The sequence below is a fragment of the Mauremys reevesii genome, linkage group 10 (assembly GCF_016161935.1).
Source record: "Mauremys reevesii isolate NIE-2019 linkage group 10, ASM1616193v1, whole genome shotgun sequence".
In the NCBI taxonomy this organism is placed as follows: domain Eukaryota; kingdom Metazoa; phylum Chordata; order Testudines; family Geoemydidae; genus Mauremys; species Mauremys reevesii.
The window spans coordinates 5,608,748-5,636,700 of NC_052632.1; the positions used below are offsets into that span (position 1 = coordinate 5,608,748).

General features: G+C 39.6%; 1 protein-coding gene and 1 non-coding gene across 5 annotated transcripts in view; both read left to right on the forward strand.

The window, feature by feature from the left end:
- TIPIN (TIMELESS interacting protein) overlaps window positions 1-27,436 on the forward strand; it is a 36,979-nt gene extending 9,543 nt beyond the window's left edge. For 3 of the 4 annotated variants that reach the window (XM_039492314.1, XM_039492312.1, XM_039492313.1), the window contains exons 2-8: window positions 6,877-7,031; window positions 10,936-11,029; window positions 12,592-12,667; window positions 14,991-15,113; window positions 16,618-16,681; window positions 22,205-22,408; window positions 26,761-27,436. In XM_039492314.1, the coding sequence (XP_039348248.1) occupies window positions 6,877-7,031; window positions 10,936-11,029; window positions 12,592-12,667; window positions 14,991-15,113; window positions 16,618-16,681; window positions 22,205-22,408; window positions 26,761-26,921 (877 nt within the window). In that variant the 3' untranslated portion in view covers window positions 26,922-27,436. Of the gene's footprint in view, window positions 1-4,214; window positions 4,626-6,876; window positions 7,032-10,935; window positions 11,030-12,591; window positions 12,668-14,990; window positions 15,114-16,617; window positions 16,682-22,204; window positions 22,409-26,760 lie in introns of those variants that run through there. The other variant, XM_039492315.1, reaches the window with a different exon arrangement.
- Window positions 18,713-18,848, forward strand: LOC120374187. Its single transcript, XR_005585924.1, has one exon.
- Window positions 27,437-27,953: the final 517 nt, after the last annotated feature.

Here is a 27,953-nt window from a genome sequence, read left to right on the forward strand (position 1 = left end):
ATTGCTTTAACACAGTCTTATTTTGTCTAAATCTTTGAATTAATCTTCATTATGCAATGAATATAAAAAATTATATTTTTCACCAAGCACCAAAAATTACTTTAAAATTAGCCAGATCTTTTAAACTGTGCACATCCAATTACATGCGCAATTAACCACTGATGTCAATTATGATAATTTCAGAACACTTAGATATCTAACTTGTTGATTGCATACACAAATACTGCTATTGCACATGCAATTGTAGTGACTGCCTGCCCTAATTATGGTCCCACAAATTTGCCAATGCAATTTTAAAAGTCTACTGCTTTTTTCTCCACTGGAGTTCTTTTCTGTCTTCTTCTCTAGTATCACCTGGCTTATTAAGGTGATTTAAAAAAAATTAATTGTGCAAAGAGGAAATATTTTTTCCTGTCAGGTGCAGAATTTCTCCTAGTGTTTGAATTACTTTCTCCCTTCAGTGTTGTTTGTTTTTGTATAACAAAATAATTTATTATATCACTTCTAGCTACCTACCCTTTTTAAACTGCAAAAGGTAAAATTATCTTATCATTTTCACAGGTCTGATCATCAAACATATAGCTTCTCCCCAGCCCCAAGTAACTGATAATATCTGAGTAAGAGACAGCTCCCTCCTGTGGTAAAATCTATACTTGTACTGCAAACACAAATCTGAACTATTGTAAAGCAATAGGAAAATGTGTTTTATTAACCCTATATCTTTTAAGGCCTATAATATGCCACTTTGCATTCAAATGAGAAAATAAATATATTCTGAATTGACTGAATATACAAATAAAATAATATTATGGCATGTAGATATCAAGTTATTAAAAACAATGGCCCAGATTCTGCAATCTGATCTGCATAGGCTAACCATTATTTTTTCAGAGAGTCTCATTTAAGGCAATAGGACTCTGCGTTGATCTGATTACAGGAACAAGACCAATTTATTAACTCTCACTTGTTAATTGCATTAAAAAATGCAATAAATGAGGGTCCAGTCCTGTAAATCTTCACTCAGATACATAATCCCAAATTTCTAGCATAAAAATGCTCATGGGAGTAAAGGTTTGAAGAACTGGTCTCTAAGTTACCAAGATGTCAATAGTCAAGTAATTAGCAAAAATATTTAGCTAAACCAGTCTGTTAGGCCTAATGCTAAAGGTCATTGAAACTTTAAATTCTGTTGGACATACAATAGACTAGATTCCACTCTGAATTACACTAATCTATCTTCAGAAGAGTTGCTCCAGATTTACAGCTGTGTTGAGAGCAGAATCTAGCACCACAAAGTGACTCTCAGACCAGTTAGACTAAAATTAATCAATTTCCATCAGTGTAACTGAGATCGGAATTGGCCCCAAATCTGCTAACCCTTTCTGAAAAAACTCCAACAGATTTTAAAATGCATTTTTTCTTAAAACATAAACTAAAATTATATAAATTTTTAATGTTTTTCATATATGTGTGTCTGTTTTTTTTAAATAAACCTTTAACATGTAGGAAAAATGATTGAGTTTGAAGAAAATGTTTATGATAGAAGTATATGAGAACTCTTAAAAAAGCCAAAGCAGAAATGGGCGTGTTTGCCAATATTTTAAAAAATACATAAATAGGGCATGTATAGAAAATGGACATTAATGAAAGTAAGGACTATGCCTCCAAAATAGAGTGAGCTGGCAGGTGTCCCTGCTACCTGTTTTAATAACCAAGGTAAACAAAGGGCAATATTATGATTTCTGTGGAAAAAGGTTAGTAAGACATTAAAATATGCACCAAGTTGTACCAGACCGTGCCATCAAATCTGCCCAGAAACCTGAGGGCGTTTTCCACACTATGTACAAAGGTAGTTTTTAACCATGTGTAAGCTTAGCTAATGTGGTAACTAATGCTTGGAATAATCCTAGAGTGGAAATGGCAGTTTATAGTTTTACATGCCTGAGCAGGTCTAGCAAGGAATCTGGGTTTACTTCACTAGCTAATATATGCGAAAACAACTGCTTTGCCTACACTGGGATTTTACCAAGTTAACTACTGTGGTAAAAAACACCTTTGTTTTCCTAGTAAAGATAAGACCTGAGAATTTGAAAGCATTGCCAATGGGTATCATCTCCACCCACCCCATGCATGCACAGGGACTTATATAGAACAAAGGCTGAAGGCTTTGTGAAATAAACCACTCAACTTCTCAATTGTGCAAAGATGATCAGTAGTCATCAGGACTCTGTTGCTGTTGACCTGTGAGTCTGCAGGACAGTAATGTTTATACTATGCATTGGAGCATCAGATGTGTGTGTTTTGCTAGCACTTTGCAAATTATTTCTTCCTCCCACAACCTTTCTAATGTAGACAAGGTTTTGAATAAATCAAGATATCTTCACACTACTTAAAAGCAAATGGTTGGAAAAACAATTTTTCCACCTTTGGCACAATCAAAGATATACCCCTTAATTAGCAGAGCCTAAGTAATCCAAAACCAATTAATTCTTAGATAACAATATATTAAAAATTGAAGAAAACCTCAAGAAAAAGATACAACACAGTAACACTTTTGAATCAACAATGTATTAACATTTCACCCACTACATATAAATCATTAATGTGATTCCTTCTTTTGTGGAGATTTTCTGTTAATGTGTAAATAGTGATTTTATTATTATTATTTATTAATTTTTAGTACAAAGAGCAATGTTGCTATGGCTTATGAAAATTTTATTTTCAGTAATTATGCTCCCTTTCACATGTCATTATTGAAACCAACATTAAATGTGAATTAGTTATTATATATGTACACATTTTTATGTAAAGCGTGTTATGTATTTTGATTGGTAAGCACCACACTTGCTTTGTTACTATTAATATTTCTTTGGCTATATTTCTTTTCAAACTAGTGAATTAAAGTAAATTAAAGAGATTTGACACGATATCTAGAAAGAGAAATAAATGCAAACAGGAATGCTGACAAACATGTATGACTTTTAATAGTTTCAAACTGCTACTAAACAAATAGTCTGCTTAGTATTTTGCATACATTCTTGCTTATATATTATGTTCCTGCAGTTGGTGATGAAACAGTTTTACAGTATCAGATGTAAAATTAGTTTTTAATTGAAAGATAGAAATGTTATTTTGCTTAATTGAAAAGTGAGTTTTACTTGTCATATTAAGAATAAAATACATTATCAGATAAATTTACTATGTCAAGATTTATCTCATATTTGTATGGGAATATGAAAGACTGGAAAATGATTTTTTCACTTGCAATTTACATTTCTGAGACCTACTGAAAAGTGACTTTATTTGTAATTCTGGCAACATAGGCAGCCTATGGTAAACTATATGATAAAGTCTCAATCCTATTTTTTGAAGTGTAGCTCAATTATATTTTATTATAGTTGATGCAGTGTTAACTCTCACAGTAACTTATGTATTCCTTAAAGCCCCAAGTCCTGAAAGTCTGTAATTATATGGTAATTTGTTTTTGGGGGGTGGGGTGGATACCTAGCCCTCAACTTATGGAAAATGCATGAAACCATGACCTGAGACTGACCAAAAGGCTCAAAACCCAGAAGGAAAATAAAAAGAGCCCACAGTGTATTATGGAACAACACTAACGATCTTTGGCAGGCTTGACTTTTAATTTTTGAATGCTTGGGTTTGGCAATCCTGTAAAACGGAGCCATTCTTAGCTTCTGCTTTATGAGCCTCCCCTTCCTCCCCCCATGTGGCATCAAATATCACAGACACAGGTAATTCCATAAGCTCATTTGTTTTCGACTGCAGAACTTCAGCCACCTAAGCCCAGGCAAGTGGGCCATGCCCCTGGCTGCACTAGGGCAGTGGCCCCCAGTGGAGGCATGCCCTTAACAGGGTCCTGCCAAACATTATTGGGGGGAGCCATCTAGGGTGACCAGACAGCAAATGTGAAAAACTGGGAAAGGGGTGGGGGGTAATAGAAGCCTATATAAGAAAAAGACCCAAAAATCAGGACTGTCCTTATAAAATCAGGACATCTGGTCACCTTAGAGCCATCAAATAATTAATGATTAATGTGCCGGGTCGCAACGCTACTTCATTTGGTTCCAACAGCCTTAATTACTGAATTAACTGATCAATTAGCAATTAATTAATTACTGACTCAGGACTATAAGAGGCCAACAAGAACAACACAATACTAAGATGAGGCGTGATTAAAAAAAGCGAATTGTTGCTGGAGAGAGTTAGAGACTGAGCAGAGCTGAGGGAGAAGCCGTGGTGCTTCAGCACACGCCAAGTCCCTCAAACCGAGCGCGCGAGGGTGTTGGGTTGGGATTTTTGGCGCCAACAGAATCCTAAACACAAAGAGGTTGTGGGGTGCGGGAGCGCGTCGCGCGCGGTGTTTTTGAACGCTCGCGAGATTTCATCACTGAGGGCGAGAGGTGCGCCAAGCTTTGACGGGAAGGGCAGAGGTCGCGAGCAGGACCGTGTTCTCGCGGTCTTTCCTCGTTACCCCGCCTACCCCTCTGTCCGCGTGAATGTGCTGTCGGTGTGCGGGAGCATGCGAGGGGTGGGCGCGCTGGATTTGCCGCCCAGCCGCCGGGACGTGGAGGAGGGGCCCGTGCGAGGCCGGGGCCGGCCCTGAGGTACAGAGCGCCTTTCCCTCGCTCCCCAGCTGGGTCTCCTAGGGGCGGAGTGAAAGAGGGGCTGCCTCGGGGAGGTTCTGTCAGGCGAAGGGTCTCGGGTATCCCCCACTTCCCATGGCGGCTCGGTCCTCTCAGACCCCGCTCTTTCTCAGCGGGTGGGGCAAGCACCACTCCCCCCTCCATTGGGAAGGGCGGGGCTGGCTGCCGCGGCTCCCTCCGTGAGAGGCCTGACCGGTCCGGGAGCCGGCCGGCTCGTTAGTACTTTATACCCAGGCGAGCTCCGGGCTAGGCGGCAGCGCCGCTGCCTTGGTTGGAGGCGAGAGGGGAGTGGGATCTCCTGGGCACCTCGACTGAGGAGGGACGGGGCTGAACGTGTTGCCCACCCGCCTCACGTAGCCGGCTGGGCTGTAGCCCGGTCCGGAGCCTGCTGACCCTGGCAGAGACTCATAGAATATCAGGGTTAGGAGGGACCTCAGGAGGTATCTAGTCCAACCCCCTGCTCAAAGCAGGACCAATCCCCAGACAGATTTTTTGCCCCAGATCCGTAAATGGCCCCCATCAGGGACTGAACTCACCACGCTGGGTTTAGCAGGCCAATGCTCAAACCACTGAGCTGTCCATGTAAAAGGGAAGCGAGCAGTCTTAGCAGCCACCCAAACCTGGTGATGGCTCCGCCACCTGCTGCTGTGGTTACCGATCCAGATGCCTATAACAGAAGGAGATCGGAGGCCAGCTATTTCTCTCCCTAGTTTTGGGGACATTAGGAACTGCCAGAGTGGTCAAGCTGACAGCCTGTCCAACCTGTCTCTAGCAGTGGACTGGTTGCTTCAGAGGAAAGCACTAAAATCCTCATAATGCAGGGATGGGGATCCTTTTTTCCATCGGGCCCCTGACCCACAGAAAAAATCAGTAGCAGGCCACACACAGCCAGGGGGTGGTGCAGAGACTCGGGGGCTTCCCCTAAACTCTGGGGTGGGGCCAGAAATGAGGAGTTCAGGGCGTGGGAGGGGGCTCCTGCCTGGGGCAGGGGTTTGGGGTCCAGGCTCTGGGGTGGGGCTAAGGTGACCAGCTGTCCCGATTTTATAGGGACAGCCCCGATTTTGGGGTCTTTTTCTTATATAGGCTTCTATTAACCCCACCCTCATCCCGATTTTTCACACTTGCTGTCTGGTCACCCTAGGTGGAGCTTGGGCCGAGGGGTTTGGGGTGCAGGAGGGGGCTCTGGGCTGGGGCCAAGGTTTGGACTGCAGGAACAGGCTCACAGCTGGGGCAGGGGATTGGGGTGAGGGAGGAGGCTTGGGGTGCGGGCTCTGGGAGGGAGTTAAGGTATGGGAGGGGGTTCCGACCTGGGGGTGGGAGTTCAGGGTATGCGCTCCAGCCGGGTGGTGCTTACCTCAGATGGTTCCCAGTCAGCAGCAGGACTAAGACGGGCTCCCTGCCTGCTGGAGCTCCTCACTGCTCCCAGAAGCGGACGCCATGTCCGGGCCCGAGGCGGAGGCGCCGCCAGGAGGGTCTGCATGATGCGCCCCATAGCTGCGCAGCTGGCGCTGGGGGCAGCGTGCAGTGTTTCGCTGATTGCTCCTGCTCCTAGGGGCTGCAGGGACATGCCATCCGCTTCCGGGGGCTGTGCGGAGCTGACTGGACTTTTAACAGCCTGGCAACCCCAGCTTCCCCCGCAGTGGGGCAAGCCGGCGCTTGCGGCTCCAGCTCTGCAGGGGGGCACCAAGCCTCAGGGCTTCTGGCCCATGGGCTGTAGGTTCCCCACCCCTCTCGTAATGGGCATTATGGAATAGCTTGGTGACTGGGGAAGGTTTTATTTCTAGTCCTGTTAATTTGTGGTTAAACTATGCTTTGAAGCACAAAGATTTATGTTAGAGCTGGTTGGATTTTTTTTCCCCCCAGGAAATGTTGATTTCCCCCCCGCCTCCATCAAAAATACCCCACAGTGTTTTCATTTTTTGACAAAGTCACTGTTTTCCATGGAAAGCGGACACATGTCATAAAATAGTTTAGTTAACAACCAAATATTTTTGTCAAACTGTTTTGACGGACAATTTTTGACCAGCCCTCCTGTCTATGTTCCATAAATTGATTAGACAGTTTCATTATCTTTGTAAGTATCCCATCCTTTTAATCTCCTGGACTAATTAATATTTTGTATTTCTCATGTTAACTGGCAAACATATTTTCCATAAAAATGCTGGTATCTTCAGACAAAATATGTGCAACTTTTTAATATCCTCTTCTGCAGGGGAAAAAGCTTAACTGTGAAGATGATAGATCCACTAGCAAACAACTTATTTGATCTTCCTGAGTATGATGCTACAGAAGATGAAACATTTCCACCTCTTCCACCTCCTTCCTCCCCAGGGAGAGATGATGTTGAAGGAGCCCTCACCAATGAAGGTGAATTATCTTCTAGAATGAAAGAATCTGTATTACAGCATAGATACTGAAATACTATGAAACTGACTGTGATGTTAGTTTCATACTCTGTTAAATTGGTTTATAAAATTCTAGTTATCTAAAATTGATTGGAATTTTTTTTTCTCCTGCTTCTGTAAAATAAAATTGGACCTGATTGTGCATGATAAACCTTGCAGGGAAAGGAAACATTTTCTATATTGTACACTCCCCATCAAAATATTTGTAAAACAAAATAGGCTTTCAATATACTTTTTTATTCTGAAAAATCTATATTCTTGTAATATCAATGAAAAGGACTGAATACTACAACACTGAAACAAAATAGTCAGTGAACACCACTTGCTTTAGATTACCAGTAATAAAATACTTGCACACATTGCAACGTGTGACTTTTTTTGAATGGAACAGGAGTTCTAACATTCGGCCGAATAAGGGTGCTAAGCATAACAGGTTGTAATAATAGTAGGATTTTTCTTAATCCTTATCCAGTATTTCAGGATATAATTTAATTGTAAGGGGGTGAACAGGGAAGTGGCAAAGCTTGCAGATGATACAAAATGAATCAGGATAGTTAAGTCCAAAGCAGAGTGAGAGGCATTTCAAGGGGAATCTCACAAAACTGGGTGACAACAAACAAAATGGCTGATAAAATTCTATGTTGATAAGTGCAAAGTAAAGCACATTTGAAAAAATAATCCCAAAAGTAAATATATAATGGTGGATTCTAAATTAGCTGTTAGCACCCAAAAAAGAGATCTTGGATTCACCATGGATATTTCTCTGAAAACTTCTGCTCAGTACCCAGCAATGGTCAAAAAGGCTATGGGTATGTCCAGACTACCCGCCGTATCGGCGGGTAGCAATCGATTTATCGGGGATTGATATATCGCATCTCATCTAGACGCGATATATCGATCCCCGAACGTGTTTCCCGTTGACTCTGGATCTCCACCGGAGCGAGCAGCGGTAGCGGAGTCAACAGGGGAGCCGCGGACGTCGATCCCGCGCTGTGAAGACAGGAGTTAAATTGGAATAAGATACTTACATCGACACCTCCCTTCCCCCAGTGTAGACCAGGCCTAGCAGTATGTTAGAAACTATTAGGAAACAGATAGAAAATAAAACAAAATATCATAATGTCACTATATAAATCTGTGGTGTACCCACATCTTGAATATTGTCCAATCTAGTTGCCCCATCTCAGAAAGGACACAGTGGAACTAGAAAAGGTCAGAGAAGGGCAACAAAGATGATTATGGGCTGTTCAGATTAATAAAGAGATGACTAAGGATGGGGATATGTTAGAGGCCTATCACTCCATTCATGATTTTGAAAAAGTGAATAGAGAAGTTTTGTTTACCTTTTAAGGAATTTATATTAAATCTGCTGCCTATTAAACAAGAGGAAGTACTTTTTCACACACACAATTTTTTGGACTCGTTGCTGTGGGATATTGTGTGGCCACAAGTATAATTGGGTTAAAAAAGAGAACTGTATAAATTAATCAGGAATAGATCCATCAATGGCTATTAGTCCCGGAGGTCAGGGATGCAACCCCATTTTTGGGGCAACCCTAAACCTCTGACCACGAGAAGCCAAGAGCAGAAGATCAGTGGATCTCTCCATAATTGATCCCTGAGGCTCTGGTATGGGCCACTGTCTGAGACAGGGTACTGGTCAAGATGGACTATGATCTGACTCACTATGGTAGCTTGTTTATTCTTAGTTTAAAAATTTGAAAGACTTGAATATCTGATAGTTGTTATATATAAAGATGGTATACTTTGACTATGAATAATGTTAAACTTCAATTTCTCAAATATTAGATTTTACGAATGCATTCCTTGATTCTTGGTTTACATCTTTTTTTAGTATAAAAGTAGAATACTTATTGATCAGGAATAGATTGGTTTAGATAAGCACACTAATATTGATATGTGAAAATGAGTTTCCTAACTCCTGAATTTTCAAAGCATCAGAGAATAAAGCATGTAATATAAGAATTTGTATACAGATTGTACAGTGCTTACAATAATGGGGCATTGTTCTTGGTTGACCCTTAGATATTATTGTAATAAATCTGATTAACATTGACCCTAGTCTTGTGATGAGAACTGTAAGGATGGATCCCGGGACCACAAAGAGTCCTGTTGAAATCAGTGGGTTTTTGTTCATGGATCTGCCATTTTGGATCTCGTTACACAATCAGGGTCTTAGTCATATCCTACAGGGTTATCCAGTAATATTATTTCCATATTTCACTGGGTTCTGCTGTTTTATTTTTGATTCCCATAAATCTATCTTTCATAACTGGCAGTGGCTATCAGGTCTGTAGTTATATCAGGACTGTCAAAGAGAGACTTATCTTTACAATGTCGCTGTATTCTTTTCTTCTCTTCTGTCTAGCTAATGCAATACACCCATTTAGCAAACTCCTAAGGATTTTTAAAAATCCTTGATATAGTATCTCCCAGTTTTTTTCACCTGAAGGGATTAGTTATACGTGAGCCTTTTTTCTTTTTGTATACTTTAAAAAAGAAAAAAGTGGGGGGTGACAATTATCAATAAATTAATTTGCCTAGTTTTTGTAATCATCTGAGAAGTCTCCTGTTAACTCCAAAACAAGAATACTGTTAAAAAGTATTGCTTTGTTGGTTATTCTATTATAACTCTAAAATTTAAGTGGAATGGCCATTCGAAATTTGTTACAGGTCCGTAAATGAAAAAAGTTTGAATACCATTGGCTTAGGGCACTTGAGAAAGTTTTGCCTCCTTAACTAGATACCAGCTTCACATTGCTTTATCCTGAGAGCACTTATGCATTGTGTAAAGTTAAGCACGCGTGTGCCTTAGTCTAGTTACCCTTATTTTGTTGTTGGAGCTAACTCCTCCCTTCCTTTTCTCCCTCCCCCAATCCTGAAGGACTCCTGACACCATAGTTATAATTTATAGCCTTGATTTTTGCTGTTAAAGTACGCACAATGTATTGTCGGTTACATTAATTAACAAACTAAGGTACAAATTTTAAAAGTAGAGCTTTTCATTAAGATGGGAAATAGTTTTATTATTTGCCAGAAAAAATCACTCTTTTAAGATATCAAGAATATTCCTTTTTCTTTTTAAACACTTCTTTATAAAGTGCATTTGGGGGGAAGGGAAGGAGAGAACATGTACAGAATGTGCACTGTAAACATTCAGAGGAAAACTAGCAACTGGTAGAGCCAGTGAGGTACACCTCTACCCTGATATAATGCAAATTCGGATATAACAATAATAATAATTGGAGATGTATAGCTATCTCTTAGAACTGGAAAGGACCTCGAAAGGTTATCGAGTCCAGCCCCCTGCCTTCACTAGCAGGACCAAGTAGTGATTTTGCCCCAGACCCCTAAGTGGCCCCTCAAGGATTGAGCTCACAACCTGGGGTTTAGCAGGCCAATGCTCAAACCACTGAGCTATCCCTCTGGGGGATGGGGCTGCAGCAAGTAACCAGGGGTGCAGAGGAACCGCTCTAGCTCATCTCTACCTCCTCCCCTGAGCGTGCCGCCGCTCCATCCCTCCCCCTCCCCCTCCCCCCCCCCCAGCTTGCCGGGCCAAACAGCTGATTGGCGCGGCAAGCTTGGAAGGGAGGGATAATTGGAGCAGCAGCGATGCACTCAGGGAGGAGGTGAGGTGAGGTGAGGTGGGGAATGGTTCCTCTCCCTACCTTGATATAACACGGCCTCACCTATAACACAGTGAGATTTTTTGGCTCCCAAGGACTGTGTTATATCGCGATAGAGGTGTTTGAGAAGAACATGAAGATGTAAAACATTAATTTGAGTAATGATAGTTGGTATCGCTTGCATTATAGATTTATAGTATGTTGTGTTCTATTTGTCAGAGCAAGATGGAAATAAACCATCCCAAACAAAGGATTCTACTGTGTCTACACAGAAAGCAACTAAAAGGCCACTACCTAAATTAGATGCTCAAAGGTATTTGTTGCACAATGTTCCTATGTACTGGTGATGATGTCATTGTTCAAAAAAAATAATAATCTTTGTGTGGCTGCCTGGTAGAAATTGATTTAGGGTGTTTATCTGTTTCCACATTACCTAATTGGTCATTACCAAGGTTTAGGTTGTGGATGTTAGAGATGAATATATTGAGCTTATTGTTGCCGAATGTACCTGATCCTTTTGTTCTTCACTTACCTTTATAGTGCTGATATCCTAAATCATACTTTTATTGTAAGCGCTTTGGGACAGAAAAACTATTTTATGGGTAAAGTGCCGTATATGAGAGTGCATTTTTTTTCTGTATAATATCTTTTGTCTGTCCTTCATATTACTTCAGACTTCAGCCTGCCTCAGGAACGTTTCTTCTGACTTTTTTTTAAATTGGGAAATCCTTCAAAATGAGACTTCAGACTGTTGATCTTTTCTGGGTGTTATCCACAGTCTTGTGAAGTGCAGTAAAATTTGATTTTTATAGATATACAAACTCTTGCTTTTGAGATTATATTTGTAGGCATTAGGCAGCATTGTTAAGAAGTAGAAAATTATTTCCTTCTGCAGGCAAAACTCTGATTTTTTTTTTAAATGGGAAAGTAAACAGGGCTGAATCCCTATATTGTGAAGATGTCTAAGTATATTAAATATTATTCTAGGATATCACTTGGGTGTCTTGGAAGCATTCAATATTAACCTTTTGATTATCTGTATCCTAGCACAGGCCGTCCTCTCTCTTCCACATAGACTGTAAATTGTTAGCGCTGGGCCTGTTTCTTGTTACGTGCTTGTATTAGGCACTGTACAATGTGGCCCTGATCCTGATTGAGGCATATGAATGTTTAGCATATCTCATGTAAATACCTTGCAATGCTGGCTACAAAAGTGCCATGCGAATGTCTGTTTTCACTTTCAGGTGACATTGTAAATAAGAAGCGGGCAGCATTATCTCCCATAAATGTAAACAAACTTGTTTCTCTTAGCGATTGGCTGAACAAGAAGTAGGACTGAGTGGACTTGTAGGCTGTGAAGTTTGACATTGTTTTGTTTTTGAGTGCAGTTATGTAACAAAAAAATCTATATTTGTAAGTTGCGCTTTCACGATAAAGAGATTGCACTACAGTACTTGTATGAAGTGAATGGAAATATATTTTTTTATCATTTTTACAGTGCAAATATTTGTAATAAAAATATGAAGTGAGTACAGTACACTTTATATTCTGTGTTGAAATCAATATATTTGAAAATGTAGAAGAACGTCGAAAATATTTAATAAATTTCAGTTGGTATTCTATTGTTTAACAGGGCGATTAATCTCAGTGTTAAACAATAGAATACCAATTGAAATTTATTCAGTGCAATTAAAAACTGATTAATCGTGATTAATATTTTTAGTTAATCGCGTGACATAACTGTAATTAATCGACAGCCCTAATAAAAATATCTCAAACAGTAAGCTTTAGAATTTCTAGTTGAATAACTATTTAAAAAAAAAAACCCACACATTTGAAAACCATATTAACTCAGGACATTTTTCATATTCACAGGCTAATTTCAGAGAGAGGACTTCCAGCCTTGCGACATGTATTTGATAATGCAAAATTTAAGGGTAAAGGACATGAGGTAAGAAATATTGAACAATTCTTATCCTGTTTCTTAGGAATATAGTTGGGATGAAAGGTTAACTTTTGGGGGGGACGGTAATTGGGAGGAGTGAAGTATAACTCTAGAACTAAATCAAACATTACCTTTTAAAAATGAATAAAGGCTTCACCCTAGACTAAATTAGGGCCGGCTAACGCTATTTCAAATGCATCTTGATAGGGCTTTTTCAGTCATATTAAGCTACATCAATTGAAAAAGTATGATTGGAAAAATGCATCCCGACTTTAAACCATTTCTAATTAACTTTCCAAACTAGAACCATTTTGCTGGAACTTTTAATGTGTGATTTTTCTTTTTAATGTGCCCACAGAATGATTGTTTTTAAACTTTGGGAGGGTAATAAGACTACTTATTCTGTCCTCAACAAGTATTGTTAGTGTCTTTTGAATAGTTTGATGACTTACCTTAATAACATTGTGGTTTCTTTTACACATACAAAAGTTAGGAAAGTACCAGGAAATTCAAAGTTATCGTTCCCACAACAGCTGTAATTTAATTTTAACCTTAAAGAATAAATTAACATGTGACTAGAATGGAACATACTGTGTATTTGGACTGCTATGATTGCATTGGGAACCACCAAATTCCTTGACTTTGTAAAATCTCAGCTACAACATTGTATGTACTTAGCTTTTTTGGGAGCCATTCTAAGTGACACTGAGTTGGAATGTTCCATTGTTAGAGGATCAGCTGAAGTGCTGTATGCTATGGTCTCCCCTTGCACATGATCCTCCACTTGAAGTGGTGGGAAAAGCATTTGGGGTAAAGCTGTCTGAGGTCATTTTAATTCCCTTTGTATCACAGCAGCAGTAGCGTGAAAAGGATTTGGGGAAAAATAAGGATCTGATGTGAAACGTTTGCTAGAATGGGATGATTTAAAAAAATATAAATATATTTAACACTTGTACTTATTTCACTGATAACGTTACACTATTTTTGTGATGTTTTAGGGATCACCCACTAGTTAGGGGTTCTGTTATCACCTGCCCTATAACCTTGGGGTCTCTTAATGCTGTGCTACTATGGCTCACATCCCTGACACGAGCTACCTGCTCACAAGCACAAAGTCTCACCCTGGCTTCTACCAGCTTAGTTACTTCTTGCAGAATGACACCAACAGCCCTTCTGTTCCCAAGTCTCTCCAAATCCATCCTCCCTGAATTTTTAATTACCAGACCTCTGATTGTTCCCCTCTGGTTCATCACCCCTGAAGGCATGAATCTAGCCCCTCAGTTATCAGTTGACTTTGGGGGAACACAGTTTCCTTGGAGTAAAAATAAACTAAAGGTTTATTTAATAGAAAAGCCACAGATTTAAAGATGAAATAGGAAGGGAGAGTAAGCATTACTGTGTAACTTATATAATAAAAAAAGATGCAACCTTAGGCTTTACACTTTTCTAATAAAAGTTACCGATTGCTTTTGAAGAGTTTCCCAGTGTACCCCTAGCCACAGGGAGAATCCAGCATTTCACTGACATCACTGGCCAAATGACTGTCTCTCAGTTTCTGGAAGAAAATCTCAATCGCAAGCCTGCTTTTAAAATACTCCTCCATCAGTCTGTGGTGATATATATTTATTTAGAGTGTGGAAAAAATCCTCTCTTATCTTGAGAGCCAGGATGTCACAATATCTTTCCATTAGCCCCAGAAGTCTACCATTGCCTCTTCTTGGCTGGACAGTTACTTGAAGCCCGTTTTGTGTAAATACTAGGTTACCAGCCTGGGGAAGTGCCCCTTCCTACTGTGAGGTGCTGGTGAAATTGTAGTGTAGGTTATGAACTCTCTCTCTCTCTCTCTGTGCAGTTTCATAACCAGAATCTACATACCTCATGATCATCAAGTTCAGAACATTGCAAGCTCTCATAAGACTTTATTCAATTCACTGGCATGGTACAATAATATAATATGCAGTCAGTTGCTTCATCCGCTCTTTTTTGGGGTTTTTAAACCTTCTGGACTCTGATTGTCACAATTGTGACAATGAATCTTTCACCACTTGTTTGTTTTTCTGTTCTGTTTAAGAGCTTTTAAAATCTATCTGGTGTGTATCTGAATGTGGATCACCATTCTTATTCGCTCTTTTGTAATAGCCCATAATAGCAATCATGAACTTATCTAGTACAATGTAAGATCACCTGATACATTTACCTGTTCAGTTTCCAGGAGACTTTCAGCCTTGCAAAAACCCAATGCTACCAGTGTCTTTGACAGTGTTTCTCACTCTAAAATCTGCAGATTTATCCAACTGTTGGAATTGCATGTCTTTTATTTATGTTCCAGACAGAGGACTTGAAGACACTTTTGAGACATATGGAACACTGGGCTCACAGGCTGTTTCCGAAACTGCAGTTTGATGATTTCATTGAGAGAGTAGAATATTTGGGAAATAAAAAGGAAGTTCAAGTGAGTGCTAGTCATGTCCTTTTCTGTTTTGTTACAAATACCATATTGTACAAAAGGCAGATTTTGGGAGGATAATACTGTGCAAAAAGGAAGACAAGTTATAATGCTCTCTTAAATAATTCATTAAATTAAATGCATATGTTCGTTTAATTGAAGTAACAGTCTCAATCAGTGTTGAATAAATTATTTAGGAGTGCATTATACATTACCTTTCATTCGAAACACAATATTTCAAAGAACGTGCTGTAACTTGTAGGTACATCCTTTATTACCAAAGTAAGTTATTTTGGAGTGTTGGAATTTATTTTTACATTTACATCTGCAGCAGAGTACTTAGTAGATGTGCTGTTTCCTGCACTACTTAAGGGAAGATGGGGAACACAGGAAAAAAAACTTCTAACAGCACAAAATTTCAGTCCAAATAGAGAAGAGGAATTGTAAGGAACTGTGAAGAAAGGCACCAATCTTCCTGGGAGGGGAAAAAAGGGTGAAAGCGGGTTAGCAGCAAGTTAAACACTTTACCATCACCCAGAAAGAGATGATACCTCACAGGCGAAAACAGCATCATCATCCTATGACCAGACCAGGAGACAACTGTGAGTGGAGGCCTAAGTAGGAAAACTTTTACTCGCCAAAAGCTTAACAAAGGAGGCAAGACTGAGCAATCTGTCTACTTTTCTCAGCTATTGGCTAAAAGTAAAATGTGCTCCAATTCCTCTCTTAGCCTGGCTGTTGGAGACATTCAGGTAATATTGCTAAAGCTGATTTGATAAAATGAATCAATGTTAAATTTTATCTGACCTGGTCTAAGGCATACAAAGGCTCTTAACCATCTCTTCTACCACAAGAGCATATGGAGGGGAACAAAGTAATTCAAAATCTCTCAAGTTTTGACAAGGGTGTAGCATAGTGGAATTGGTTAAGGGTGAGCCAAAAAAAGAAGTGGAAGCCAGAGGCTCCACAGTACTTGCTTCAAGCTGCATCAGTATGGCAAGACCAGTAATTATGCTGCTATTTACTGCCAGTCCATTGTTCCACTTTGCAGCATATTGGGTTTGGGGAAAGGCAGAGGAAGATCAAGTGCTGTAGGAATTAATATGGTATTAACCTCCATGTTATACTAACATTTTTTTGGTGGAAGAGGGAGGCATACTGCCAAGTTCCGCTTCTCTTCCATTCTGATGTAGGTGTGAGAGAGGTGAGTAAATGGAAGGAAGCATGCCATATAGCTGATTTTCTTTTCCCTAGCGCCCCAATATGGTTTTCTTCCTTCTGGACTATGCAGGACATCAGTGATTGAAACGTTAGTAAAGGTGTGCACGGCTGGTGTGGTGGCAGTAAGCCCTGTGATTACATCCTGTATTCTCAGTTGTATATAAGTTTACCAATGAAGTTTCAGGTTTTACATTAAGCTTTATGTAACTATTGTTTTACTGTGAAATAGTGCAAAGATGTTTTGGTGAAAACATTAATCTGTAATAAATAGCATCTCTTCTCATTTCAGACCTGCTTAAAGCGAATTAGACTTGATCTTCCAATTTTACATGAAGATTTTCCAAGTAATGAAGGCATGTATGCTTTTCTGTTCCAGTAGTTTTATGTCTGTTCCAGTAGTTTATTTAAACATTAATTTATTCTCAACTTTCGCAGTCAATGAAAAAATAAGGTACAATGGAAAAATAACACATTTGCATCCTTGTATGGGGGGGAAAAACCTCCTAGGATTATCTGGTCCTCTCTTTTAATAACATGCCTCTGTAGAAGACTTATAGAATTAGGCTAAATTTTCTTTGATCAAATTTAAGTCTATCCGCTACATCCTGATCAGGCTACATATATCTCTAGAGATGAGTAGCTTTCAGTAAAGAAGTTTCTCAACATCTTATTATCCATTCTCAGCTGGAAAATAGGTAGTGGATAATAAGTTAACCCAAAAGCAGGACATCAACAATGTTTGAATTGTTAGAGCCTTCAAGAAACTTTCTATTTTCACATAAAATTAACATTAGGGTTCCACTTCACCTGTAGAGGTGCAGAATTGGAGTGCTCTTGCAGTTTACTAGTCTGTGATTGATAGGAAATAGAAGGTTCATTAAGTACATCAAGTGATTTATGTCTGTATAAGTTTCCTATTTTAACAGAGCAGTCCGTCTATATGATGATTCTTTTCTTGTTAAAAATACTTATTCGTGTCTGCTGCCACTACTGTATTTAGCTGTCTGCATACTTACTACTCCTTTTAACTCTTTCCACTATCTCAAGATCATACTTTTTTTTTTTTATGGCAATAGTGAATTTTGAAGTGGCTAATGCAGCAGTTCTTTGTAGAATCAGTTAGTGCTTCAGATGAACCAGAAAGTAGTTTTATTACTAGTCTGTGGAAAAATGTTTTCCTTGCATGAAAAATGAGTTGGATTCAGTTAGTGTTGTGAAAGAAATTGTAACACTAGAGAGAAGTAACAGACCACAGTTCTCCCTTGGGTCCTCGTTGCTTATGGTGAGCAAGCAGTAAGAAATCTTTCCCTTTTTCTCTATGATCATTCTGTGGCAGAACTAGTGAAACATATTACCACCTTCCCTGTCTGCTTGTTTCATTGTGGATAAAATCTGTTTAGGCTGTGTTGTGAACTTTCTTCAGTAGCTCTAAATTATATAGATGAGGTGTTAGTTACCATGGGGACCTGACTGGATTAGTGATTAGGCACTGTTGCCTCTATACCAGTGACTATAATCTGGGCAAATCTCCAGTCTAGATGATGTCTTGGAGCTACACAATAAATCAATCAATCACCATATCCATAGAAGGTTGCAGTCCTCTTTCTCCTCTTGTTCCTTTTCATGTTAGGTGTTTTTTGTCTTCTGGCCTCCTTATTGTCCCTCAGTGAGTCAGCCTGAAGAGGGAGATATTTGTTACTGGGGCAAATCCTTATCATAGCCCAGTTTAGCTACTTCATTTTGGGAAGGATATATTAATATTGTGTAGCTTCCCCTCTGTGTGACAATGGAACAACGTTGGCATGTAAAGCCAAGAAATACAAATGATAAGCACAAGAGTTAATACTAGAAAAAATAGTGAGGCTTATTTTATCAGTTTGAATTGATCATGTGCAAATATGAGGTACACATCTACCTCGATATAATGCTGTCCTTGGCAGCCGCGTTATAGGTGAAACTGTGTTATATTAACTTGCTTTGATCCACCGGAGTGCGCAGCCCCCCCCCCCCCCGGAGTACTGCTTTACGGTGTTATATCGGGTGGCATTATATCGAGGTAGCAGTGTATCTTACTGAATAGCATAGACACAAAAATCATGTCCGTAGACCATTTTGTCATTAAATGCAGAAAAGCTTTAGAGAATGCAGATGTTAATGTACAGACAGTGTTTTGTAACACTCACACTTTCACTGCAGTGTTTCTTAAAAAAAAAAAAAAAATCATAGGACAATGTGTGAATGACACTGTTCATACTTTGGTGACTCAGTGCCATGAAAAATAGTGCTGAGAAAAAGCTAACTAGCTTTGTGAGCAAATATTTTGTGAGACATGCAGAAGACATGAGTTCAAACCCTGTGTAAGACATTAGTGCAACTACATAAATGTGGCTGTATTTGCTGTTGGTTGTATTTGTTAGTAATACAATGCAACCCTAAGCAGCCACATACATTAAAACATATGGTTCCTGCCGACAGAGTCTGTCTAGTTATCAGACTTTCTGTGCGATGGCTCCATACACTAGTTTTTAAAATCATGTTATAATAGAACACCAATTTTAGAAACTGAGGAGTTAATAAAATTGAACAACTCAAAATGACAGTAGGTATGCTGCACTGCATCGTTTTCTTCTTGTCCTTCAGACCAATGCCAAGCAGTTCTCAGTGCACTCAAGGTGTCAGAATGTGCAGGCTTGTTGACTTGTTTCACAACAACACATTTATGTGACTTATTTCCCTCCCCCTCCCCCACTCTCCAAATCCGGGAAAAATAGTTATTACTGGTTGTTTGTACAAAAGGCATTAATAAAATCAAGATTCTACTGTCTCTTTTTTTGAGAGAGAGAGAGAGAGATTAAGACTAATGGCACTAGCAGTTATACCTCTGTGATAGATGCCTCAGGGCACAGCTACACTACTATCTATACCAACAGCAGGAGATCTCCTGACAGCGTTGGTAATCCACTTCCCTGAGCACTGGTAGCTAGATCAACGGGAGAACTCTCTTGTCGACCTAGCGCTGTCTACATTGGGTATGAAGACAATTTAACTGCATTACTCAGGTATCTGGATTTTTCACAACCCTGAGCGACGTAAATATACTGACCTAATTTCCTAGTAAAAAGAACAGGAGTACTTGTGGCACCTTATAGACTAACAAATTTATTTGAGCATAAGCTTTCGTGGGCTACAGCCCACTTCATTGGATGCATAGACTGGAACATACAGCAAGAAGATATTTATACACACAGAGAACATGAAAAGGTGGAAGTAGCCATACCAACTGTAAGAGACCAATCAATTGAGATGAGCTATCATCAGCAGGAGGAAAAAAAAAACTTTTTTGAAGTGATAATCCAGATGACCCATAGAAGGTGTGAGGATACTTAACATGGGGAAACAGATTCAATTAGTGTAATGGCCTAACCATTCCCAGTCTCTGTTCAAACCGAAGTTAATTGTATCTAATTTGCATATTAATTCAAGTTCAGCAGCCTCTCTGTGGAGTCTGTTTTTGAAGGTTTTTTTGTTGTAAAATTGCCACCTTCAAGTCTGTAACTGAGTGGTTAGAGAGAGTGAAGTGTTCTCCCACTGGTTTTTGAATGTTATGATTCCTGATATCAGATTTGTGTCCATTTATTCTTTTGCGTAGAGACTGTCCGGTTTGGCCAATGTATATGGCAGAGGGACATTGCTGGCACATGATAACATATATCACATTGGTAGATGTGCAGGTGAACGAGCCCCTGATGGCATGGCTGATGTGATTAGGTCCTATGATGGTGTCACTTGAATAGATATGTGGACAGAGTTGGCATTGGGCTTTGTTGCAAGGATAGATTCCTGGGTTAGTGTTTATGTTGTATGGTGTGTGGTTGCTGATGAGTACTTGCTTCAGGTTGGGGGGCTGTCTGTAAGCGAGGACTGGTCTGTCTCCCAAGATCTGTGAGAGTGAGGGATAATCTTTCAGGATAGGTTGTAGATCTTTGATGCGCTGGAGAAGTTTTAGTTGGGAGCTGAAGGTGACGGCTAGTGGTGTTCTGTTATTTTCTTTGTTGGGCCTGTCCTGTAGTAGGTGACTTCTGGGTACTCTTCTGGCTCTGTCAGTCTGTTTTTTCACTTCATCAGGTGGGTATTGTAGTTTTAAGAATGCTTGATGGAGATCTTGTAGGTGTTTGTCTCTGTCTGAAGGATTGGAGCAAATGCGGTTGTATCTTAGAGCTTGGCTGTAGACAATGGATCATGTGATGTGTCTTGGATGGAAGCTGGAGGCATGTAGGTAAGTATAGCGGTCAGTAGGTTTCTGATATAGGGTGGTGGTTATGTGACCATTGCCTATTAGCACAGTAGTGTCTAGAAAATGGACCGCTTGTGTGTGTGTTGGTCTAGGCTGAGGTTGATGGTGGGATGGAAATTGTTAAAATCATGGTGGAATTCTTTGAGGGCTTCTTTTCCATGGGTCCAGATGATGAAGATGTCATCAGTGTAGCACAAGTAGAGTAGGGGCATTAGGGTACGAGAGCTAAGGAAGTGTTCTAAGTCAGCCATAAAAATGTTGGCATACTGTGAGGCCATGCAGGTACCAACAGCAGTGCCACTGACTTGAAGGTATATATAGTCCTCAAATGTGAAATAGTTGTGGGTGAGGACAAAGTTTAGCCACCAGGTTTGCCGTGTTATTATCAGGGATACTATTCCTGATGGCTCGTAGTCCATCTTTGTGTGGAATGTTGGTGTAGAGGGCTTCTACATCCATAGTGGCCAGGATGGTGTTTTTCCTAGTGTAGACCAGTTCTCAGATTTCAGAGAGAGATGTTTCATAGAGAATTTTCAGAAGTAGTTGAAAAATTTGAGCAATTTCTTGGCTGAAGTCAGCTTGAAAATTCTGTTCAAAAACATTTTTTGCCATCTCACTGCCTTGGGGCACTTCTCTGTGCACTTGGGCAAGTCACTCAATTTCTCTACCTCCATTTTGCATATTGTAAAATATGGCAATCATGGTGATATGTATTCCCTATTTGTAGCAACATAATGAGGAGTTCTAAAGAGTGACTGTTTATGCATTTTAAAGACAGCTAAATTAACAGATGTATTTCAACATGTGTCCTGTTGATTTCCAGCATCAGAGAATCAGTCAGCTCTAATCTTCCATTTTTCTGCACCAAGGGGAAATGTGGTACCTTAGAGAATCTGGACCTTTTAAAAAGGATTCAATGTGGTGTTGCTTTGGCCAGGGTCTACACTACAGACTTAAATTGGTATAAAAATCCAAACCCCTGAGTGACGTAGTTATACTGACACCTCCTTTCCCCCTCCCCCAGTGTAGACAGCACTATGTTGGTGGGAGAGCTTCTCCTGTTCACATAGCTACCACTTCTCAGTGTGGTGGATTAACTATGCCCATGGGAGAAGCTCTCCTGTTGCCATAGCATGTTCACTAATGTGCTTCAGCAGCGCAGCTGCAGCACTGCAAGACTGTATGTGAAGACAACAGTCCTACCTCTCATTCACCTCAAACCTTCAAGCACAATGTATGGACACAGGTGCAGACAAAAACAGAAAAACAACAACCCACAAAAAACCCTGTTCATTCAGAACTTTTTTTTTTTTTTTAAATATGGTCTATTGGGTGCTGGTCAACACTGTTAGTATTCCAGGGATAAAGAATACAGAGTTCATAGAAATCAGAGAGCCACCATCTAGCCTCAATTTAAATCAGTGATTTATCTCTAGCTACCAGTGTAGTCTTTACAATTTTAAAATGTACTTTCTAACATGTTTTTACAATCTTAGATCTACATTGAAACTTTTGGTTTCACTAATAGTAAAGCTTTGGCTTCAAAAGTGCTGATGGTTTTTACTTGTGCCTTTTTATACAGGTAGTAGAGGGGGAAATAATGCCCTCAAAATGTCTCCTGAAGAAGAATTAGACCCCTTTTCTGAAAATGTGAAGGAAGAATTTGATTCTCACTCAAGTACTGCCCTAACAGAGGAGCAACAGCGAAGAATTGAGAGGAACCGGCAACTAGCCTTGGAAAGAAGACAGGCAAAGATGCAATTTAACAGTCAGTCTCAAGAAAATGGTAAATAGTAACAGAAATTTGCAGTTTAAATGCTGACAAGTAATGTTCATAGCTTAAAAATCTCAAGGCTCACACCATCAAACCAAAGAAGAGAACAGGATATGCTTTAAAATTACATTTAAAAAAGCAGCTAATTTTCTAGGGGGTTGTGGTTGTATGGAGCAGTAGACACCTAACTGATAATTGAGATTTCTCTGTTTTCCAGAATTTAACCTTTATCTGTGCAAAGTTGGGAGCTTTCACTGTGTTGAAGTTAATATTAACCATTCAGAAAACCACGCAGATAAACCCCTCCCCAGGGAAAGTTACCTGTCAATTAAGCTTTCATATTGGAGGGGGGAGTTTCTAGTCTTCATGGTTCTAAAGATAACGTGAATAATGTGGTGGTTCTTAATACAGCAGAGAGGTTAAATTATGATGTAATAGATACACATTAGAGGCAGATCCAGTATTCTTGCCTCTAACTTCCTCTTAGAAAGTGGCAGGCTCAAAAAACCTCTTTGGAGCTAGGTTTTCTTCTTTTCTTTAGGAAGTTTTAACAGTTTACAGATTCTAGCTATGTAATTATTGGAGACTGTACATCAACCATTACAACAGTGAGCTTTTGCTTAGAGACACATTATACAGTAATAGATAGAGATCTAGTGATCTATAACAGGGTATTACCATGTTAGAGTGAGTATCTTGACACTACCCATGACATGTCATTTCTAGTGATTTTTATTAGATGGAGTGAAAATCTCTCATTACACATTTAACAAATAAGGTATGTCTATCAAATGTTAATATTAAAAAAATTGGACAGGTGTGCTTTTTCTCCCAATGACTATAGTTTGAGTGGTAACCAAATATCTATCTTCTGTCTATTTTGCTGGGTATCATTTTCCTATAACAACCATATCCCACATTTTAAAAACATTCCTCTAGAGTTCACTATTTTGCCCTCCCTTCTCCATGTGGGAGGCTATCAATAGCCTACTAGTAGTAGATAAGATAATTCTTCATTTTCTGTGTGTGACCATTTCCACTAAGAAGCCCCTGGAGGATTATCAAAGGATTAATTGGTAATAAATATCCAGTTGTTTGTGATATTTGGTTACAAATTGCATCCAAGTACTCTCTGGCTAGATATGGCCACCAGCTGTGCATAAAAATCTTTCACCACAATTTCTCTAGAATGTATCCATCTATTAACCTGATGGGTGTGAGGGTACCACTGAAACAGTATCTCAAATACATTTTCTTATCATGCTACAGACTGAGGTTGCTGGTCCTTTTTTGTAGATCAGACCCCATTCCTCTGATGTGATTCGTCTATACAGATCCATTCCCAGCATGTCATATGGACATTTTTTTTTCTTTATTAGGAAAGTTGTCTGAAAAGGTGATTGTAAATTAGTTTTATTTTTTTTTTGTCCAGATGCCATTGTTTTGATTAAAGTTAGCTGTCTATAAAACAGCTTTCCTAGAAAGTTGAGAAACATAATGCCTAACTTGAAAGTACTGGTACCATAGGACAGTAGCTCTCAACCAGAGGTCCAGGGCCCTTGAGGGCCGCAAGCAGGTTTCAGGGGATCCACCAAGCATGACTAGCATTAGATTTTCTGGGGCCCAGGGAAGAAAACTGAAGCCCCGCCGCATGGGACTGCAGCCTAGGGCCCCGAGCCCCACCACCAGGTGCTAAAGCCAGAACAACTTAGCTTTGTGGTGCCCCGTGTGGCCCTGGGCAGTTGCCCTCCTTGATACCTCCTAATGCCAGCCCTGGTTTTTATATACAGTAAAACAGCTGGGCTGCGGAGTTTTTATATCATGGGAGGGAGGGGCTCCAGTAAGAAAAAGGTTGAGAACCCTTGCCATAGGAGTGTGTGCCAGCTAGTTAGTTTTAATCTCAATAATTTTTTTTGCTTAATAGCTAGCCAACTTTTTGTATTCTGTGACTTTCCCAGTTTTCAAATCACTGTGGTTTGCAATTTGGGTTAAGATCTGGATTATTTGCAACAGATGTCATTAGCAAGAGAAAAGAATTTCTTCTCTAGTTCTAGCCCAACCCATAGAGTAGCCTTTGCTAAAGGATGTGCATAAATTTCTGGAAAGTGTGATTATTTTGTATTAATCCGTGGTAGCCTAGCAATGTTTATTGAACAAGAAAATTGTGGCAGTGTAAAGGCCCAGTGTTTGGCTGGGTTAGAGTACCCCCACTCCAGTACTGCTTTGATCTGGCTGGCTTGATAGTAACATAGAATATTTCTGGTCTGTACAAAGTACGTGCACTCACTCTTGATCTTTTCTTATTTCACATAAATTCTATCATCCTCTGTATTCCTGCTAGTGTTTTATCTGGGATTATTATAGAAAGATCTTGAAATAAGAGAGATATCATTAGCAAAATGTTCATTTTGACTTTCTATTCTTCCCAACCAAGAAATTGCATACTTCCTGCATCATTTGCTGAAGTAGAGGTTTGATATTTAAATTATAGAGCTCTTCTGGATTGTTTGAGATTTGAATTCCCAGGTATCTCATAGAATTTATTGTCCATTTGTACCCAAATGTTTTCTGGAGGAATGGGACTTCTCACCATCTGGCAAATTTATAGCTAGCATTTCAGATCTGATATAACTTAGTTTAAATCCAGATGCTTCTCCAAAGTCATGGATTTCTTTAGATACTAAATTTTAGGGAAATATTTAGTTTAGATAAAATACATGTATGTATGAAGCAATTTTCTTGTGTTCCTGGAAGTTTTATTCCTGTGAGATTCATTGGTCTGTATCCTCTGTGCAAAAGGCACCATCGCTTATGCAAAGAGTAAAGGAGACAATGGGATATCCTCCTTGTTAGAAAGAGCAGTTATCCATTTAAGGGACTGGGAGCTAATGTACATATGGGACAAGACTTGAAGCAGAAAATTCTACTCTTATATAAAAAACTTTCTTTACATTAAATGATAAAAGAAATAGATTTTTTTTGATCTGGCATTATAAATTCCAAGTACTCTTTTTGAATATTGTTTGACAGGTGTCTATCCTTAGTAAATCCAGCACGACTGGAGTTTATATAAACTGAGCATGGACCTCAATTCCCCAGTAGTACATTCACTAAAATCTCTGTTGTGATGCTGCATACGGTGAAGCCGTTTCCAACATTAGGGAGAGCAATAACTTTTGCTTCTTTCATAGGTTCCTCCCCTAACTAGTAGAATGGTACTGAAGGTACCTCTCAAGGGACCCACTAATACCTCCTTAAATAAGCCATAAAGTCCTGAAGGAAGCATGTCTACACTTACCGATAGATCGGCACTGCTGCAATCGATGCAGCGAGTGTCGATTTTTAGCAGGTCTGGTGAAAACACGCTAGATCGATGGAAGAGCACTCTCCCATTGATTTGTGTATGCCACCTCCCTGAGAAGCGTAAGGGAAGTCAATGGGAGACACTCTGCCATTGACACAGCGCAGTGTAGCCACTGCGGTAAGTGGATCTAACTACATCGACTTCAGTTACGTGAATTTGCTTAAGTTAGATCGATTTACTGCCCGTGGAGTTTTATCGCTTTTCATATGTGCTATAGTCTCAAAAGTTCTTCTATATCTTGATCCATGTTCTTCTCTTTGGCAAGTCTGCTACTTCCAGATATCTTTGAATAACGTCAGCCCTTGGAGTATCAGAGGTTTAGACATTTTTATAATAGTAGCAGCATACATTTCATTAGTGTGCATAGCTATCTTTTGCTAATTGTTTTTAGTTGGTGGAAGAATATGTTGCTCTTGAATCCCTGTAAACTTTTGAGTCAAGAACTTACATTGCCTTTTCCATAAAATGCCTGGTTTGTATAGCTAAGGGCTTTTTCTGTGGCAGTAGTCAATTTTCCCCTAATACTACTTAGTTGTTGATGTGGCCAGCACATCTCTCGGCCCATGCCACTTCCTGCAGCCCCCATTAGCCTGGAGTGGTGAACCGTGGCCAGTGGGAGCTGCGATCGGACGAAGCTGCAGATGAGGCAGGTAAACAAACTGGCCCACCCCGCCGGGGGCTGACCCTGGCAGGCCGTGGGCCAAAGGTTGCTGATCCCTGCTTTACTTACTACCTGCAGCTAGACTTCAATCTTAGGGATAACTGATGGCACTTTTTTCTAAAATGTAGAAAGGAAATTGATTGCTGCATCTTTATCCCTCTCCCAACAAAACCCTGTGCACAATTATCTTTGCTGGTCACAAATTTCAGATTAGTGACGATTCTGAATCCTTGGGGAGGGTGGCTCAGTGGTGTGAGCCTGAGCAATTAAACTGCAGATGGTAAATGAAACTGTAGTACTTTGATATCATAGGCAGTAATGTTTTGGTTTTTTTAATAGATCTGTTTGCCACCCAGCCAAATGAAAATTTTAAAACAATTGAGGCTCAGGATGCAGATGACCTGACAGAAGTAGAAATTCAAGCTGCTGAAGCCAAAGGTGCTGATATGGAAGCTACGGACAAAGATATACAACTTAAATGTGCAGAAGAAATCAAATAACCTTTCTGTCTGGATACAATGATGTTTTTAGAAGGACCCAGATATCTTAATATGCTTAAGTGTCATTGACTTCTCTTCCCCCCTACCCTTGGACATTCTATGGAAATCTTATTCATGACATTAATGTAGCTGGACAAAATTAATCAGTTTCCCTGTGTAAAAAAGCAGATAGCAGCTATAGTAGCTATTTTCTCCAACACCTTAATTCAGGAAAGGAGTATAACTACGCGACATCAACTGGTTTTTAATTTCTTGGAACTATACTATGAAGTGATTTTTTTTTTTTTACAATTGACATTCCTCAAGCTTAACTTACCTGGTCTTGAAAGCCTGAGTTTGTATAAAGTTTTTTACATCCTGTTAATTTTTTTTTTTTCAATAGAACATAAGTGATGGTTCAGTGTCAGGAACTTCTTGCTTAGTATGAACATTCACCCTGTCTTAACTGTTCTGAAGCATTTTGTAACAATACTTCGTTTTGAAATACTTATTTTAGTAAATTATTTTATACAGCACTTTGGAAGTTTATTAAATTTTGGAAACCACATTTGAAAAACTATTCTCTACCTAACATTGATGGCCCACATAAATTCTCTCTGGCACAAGTTTGTCAATCAAATGTGCTCTAAACATACTCTACTCATTGACATTGCTTAAGTCCATGAGAAAAATCACATGACAGGAAATTAAGTAGCTTCAGATGTATAATTGTTAAAATGTTCTGTGGTATCTGATAGTGGACTTAACCATTCATCAACAAATCATCTGATAATTCTAGTTTCCTTTTTATAGGATTTTTGCCTCCTATAACACGTCGTATGTATTTATTCCCCTATTTTAGGGGAAGTTATGTTTCTGTAGAAGGGACAAGGTCAGACTATATAAACTCAATTTAATTTTTCTTTTAGGGAAGGGAGTAAGCACTAAAAGCTCGAAAAACTTCATTGAAAATCAAGTTAGAATAGGTTTTTTGGAGTTGTGGTCTTATACAAATACAGGAAAGTTGAAGTGAAATGGACTCGGTAGGAATTG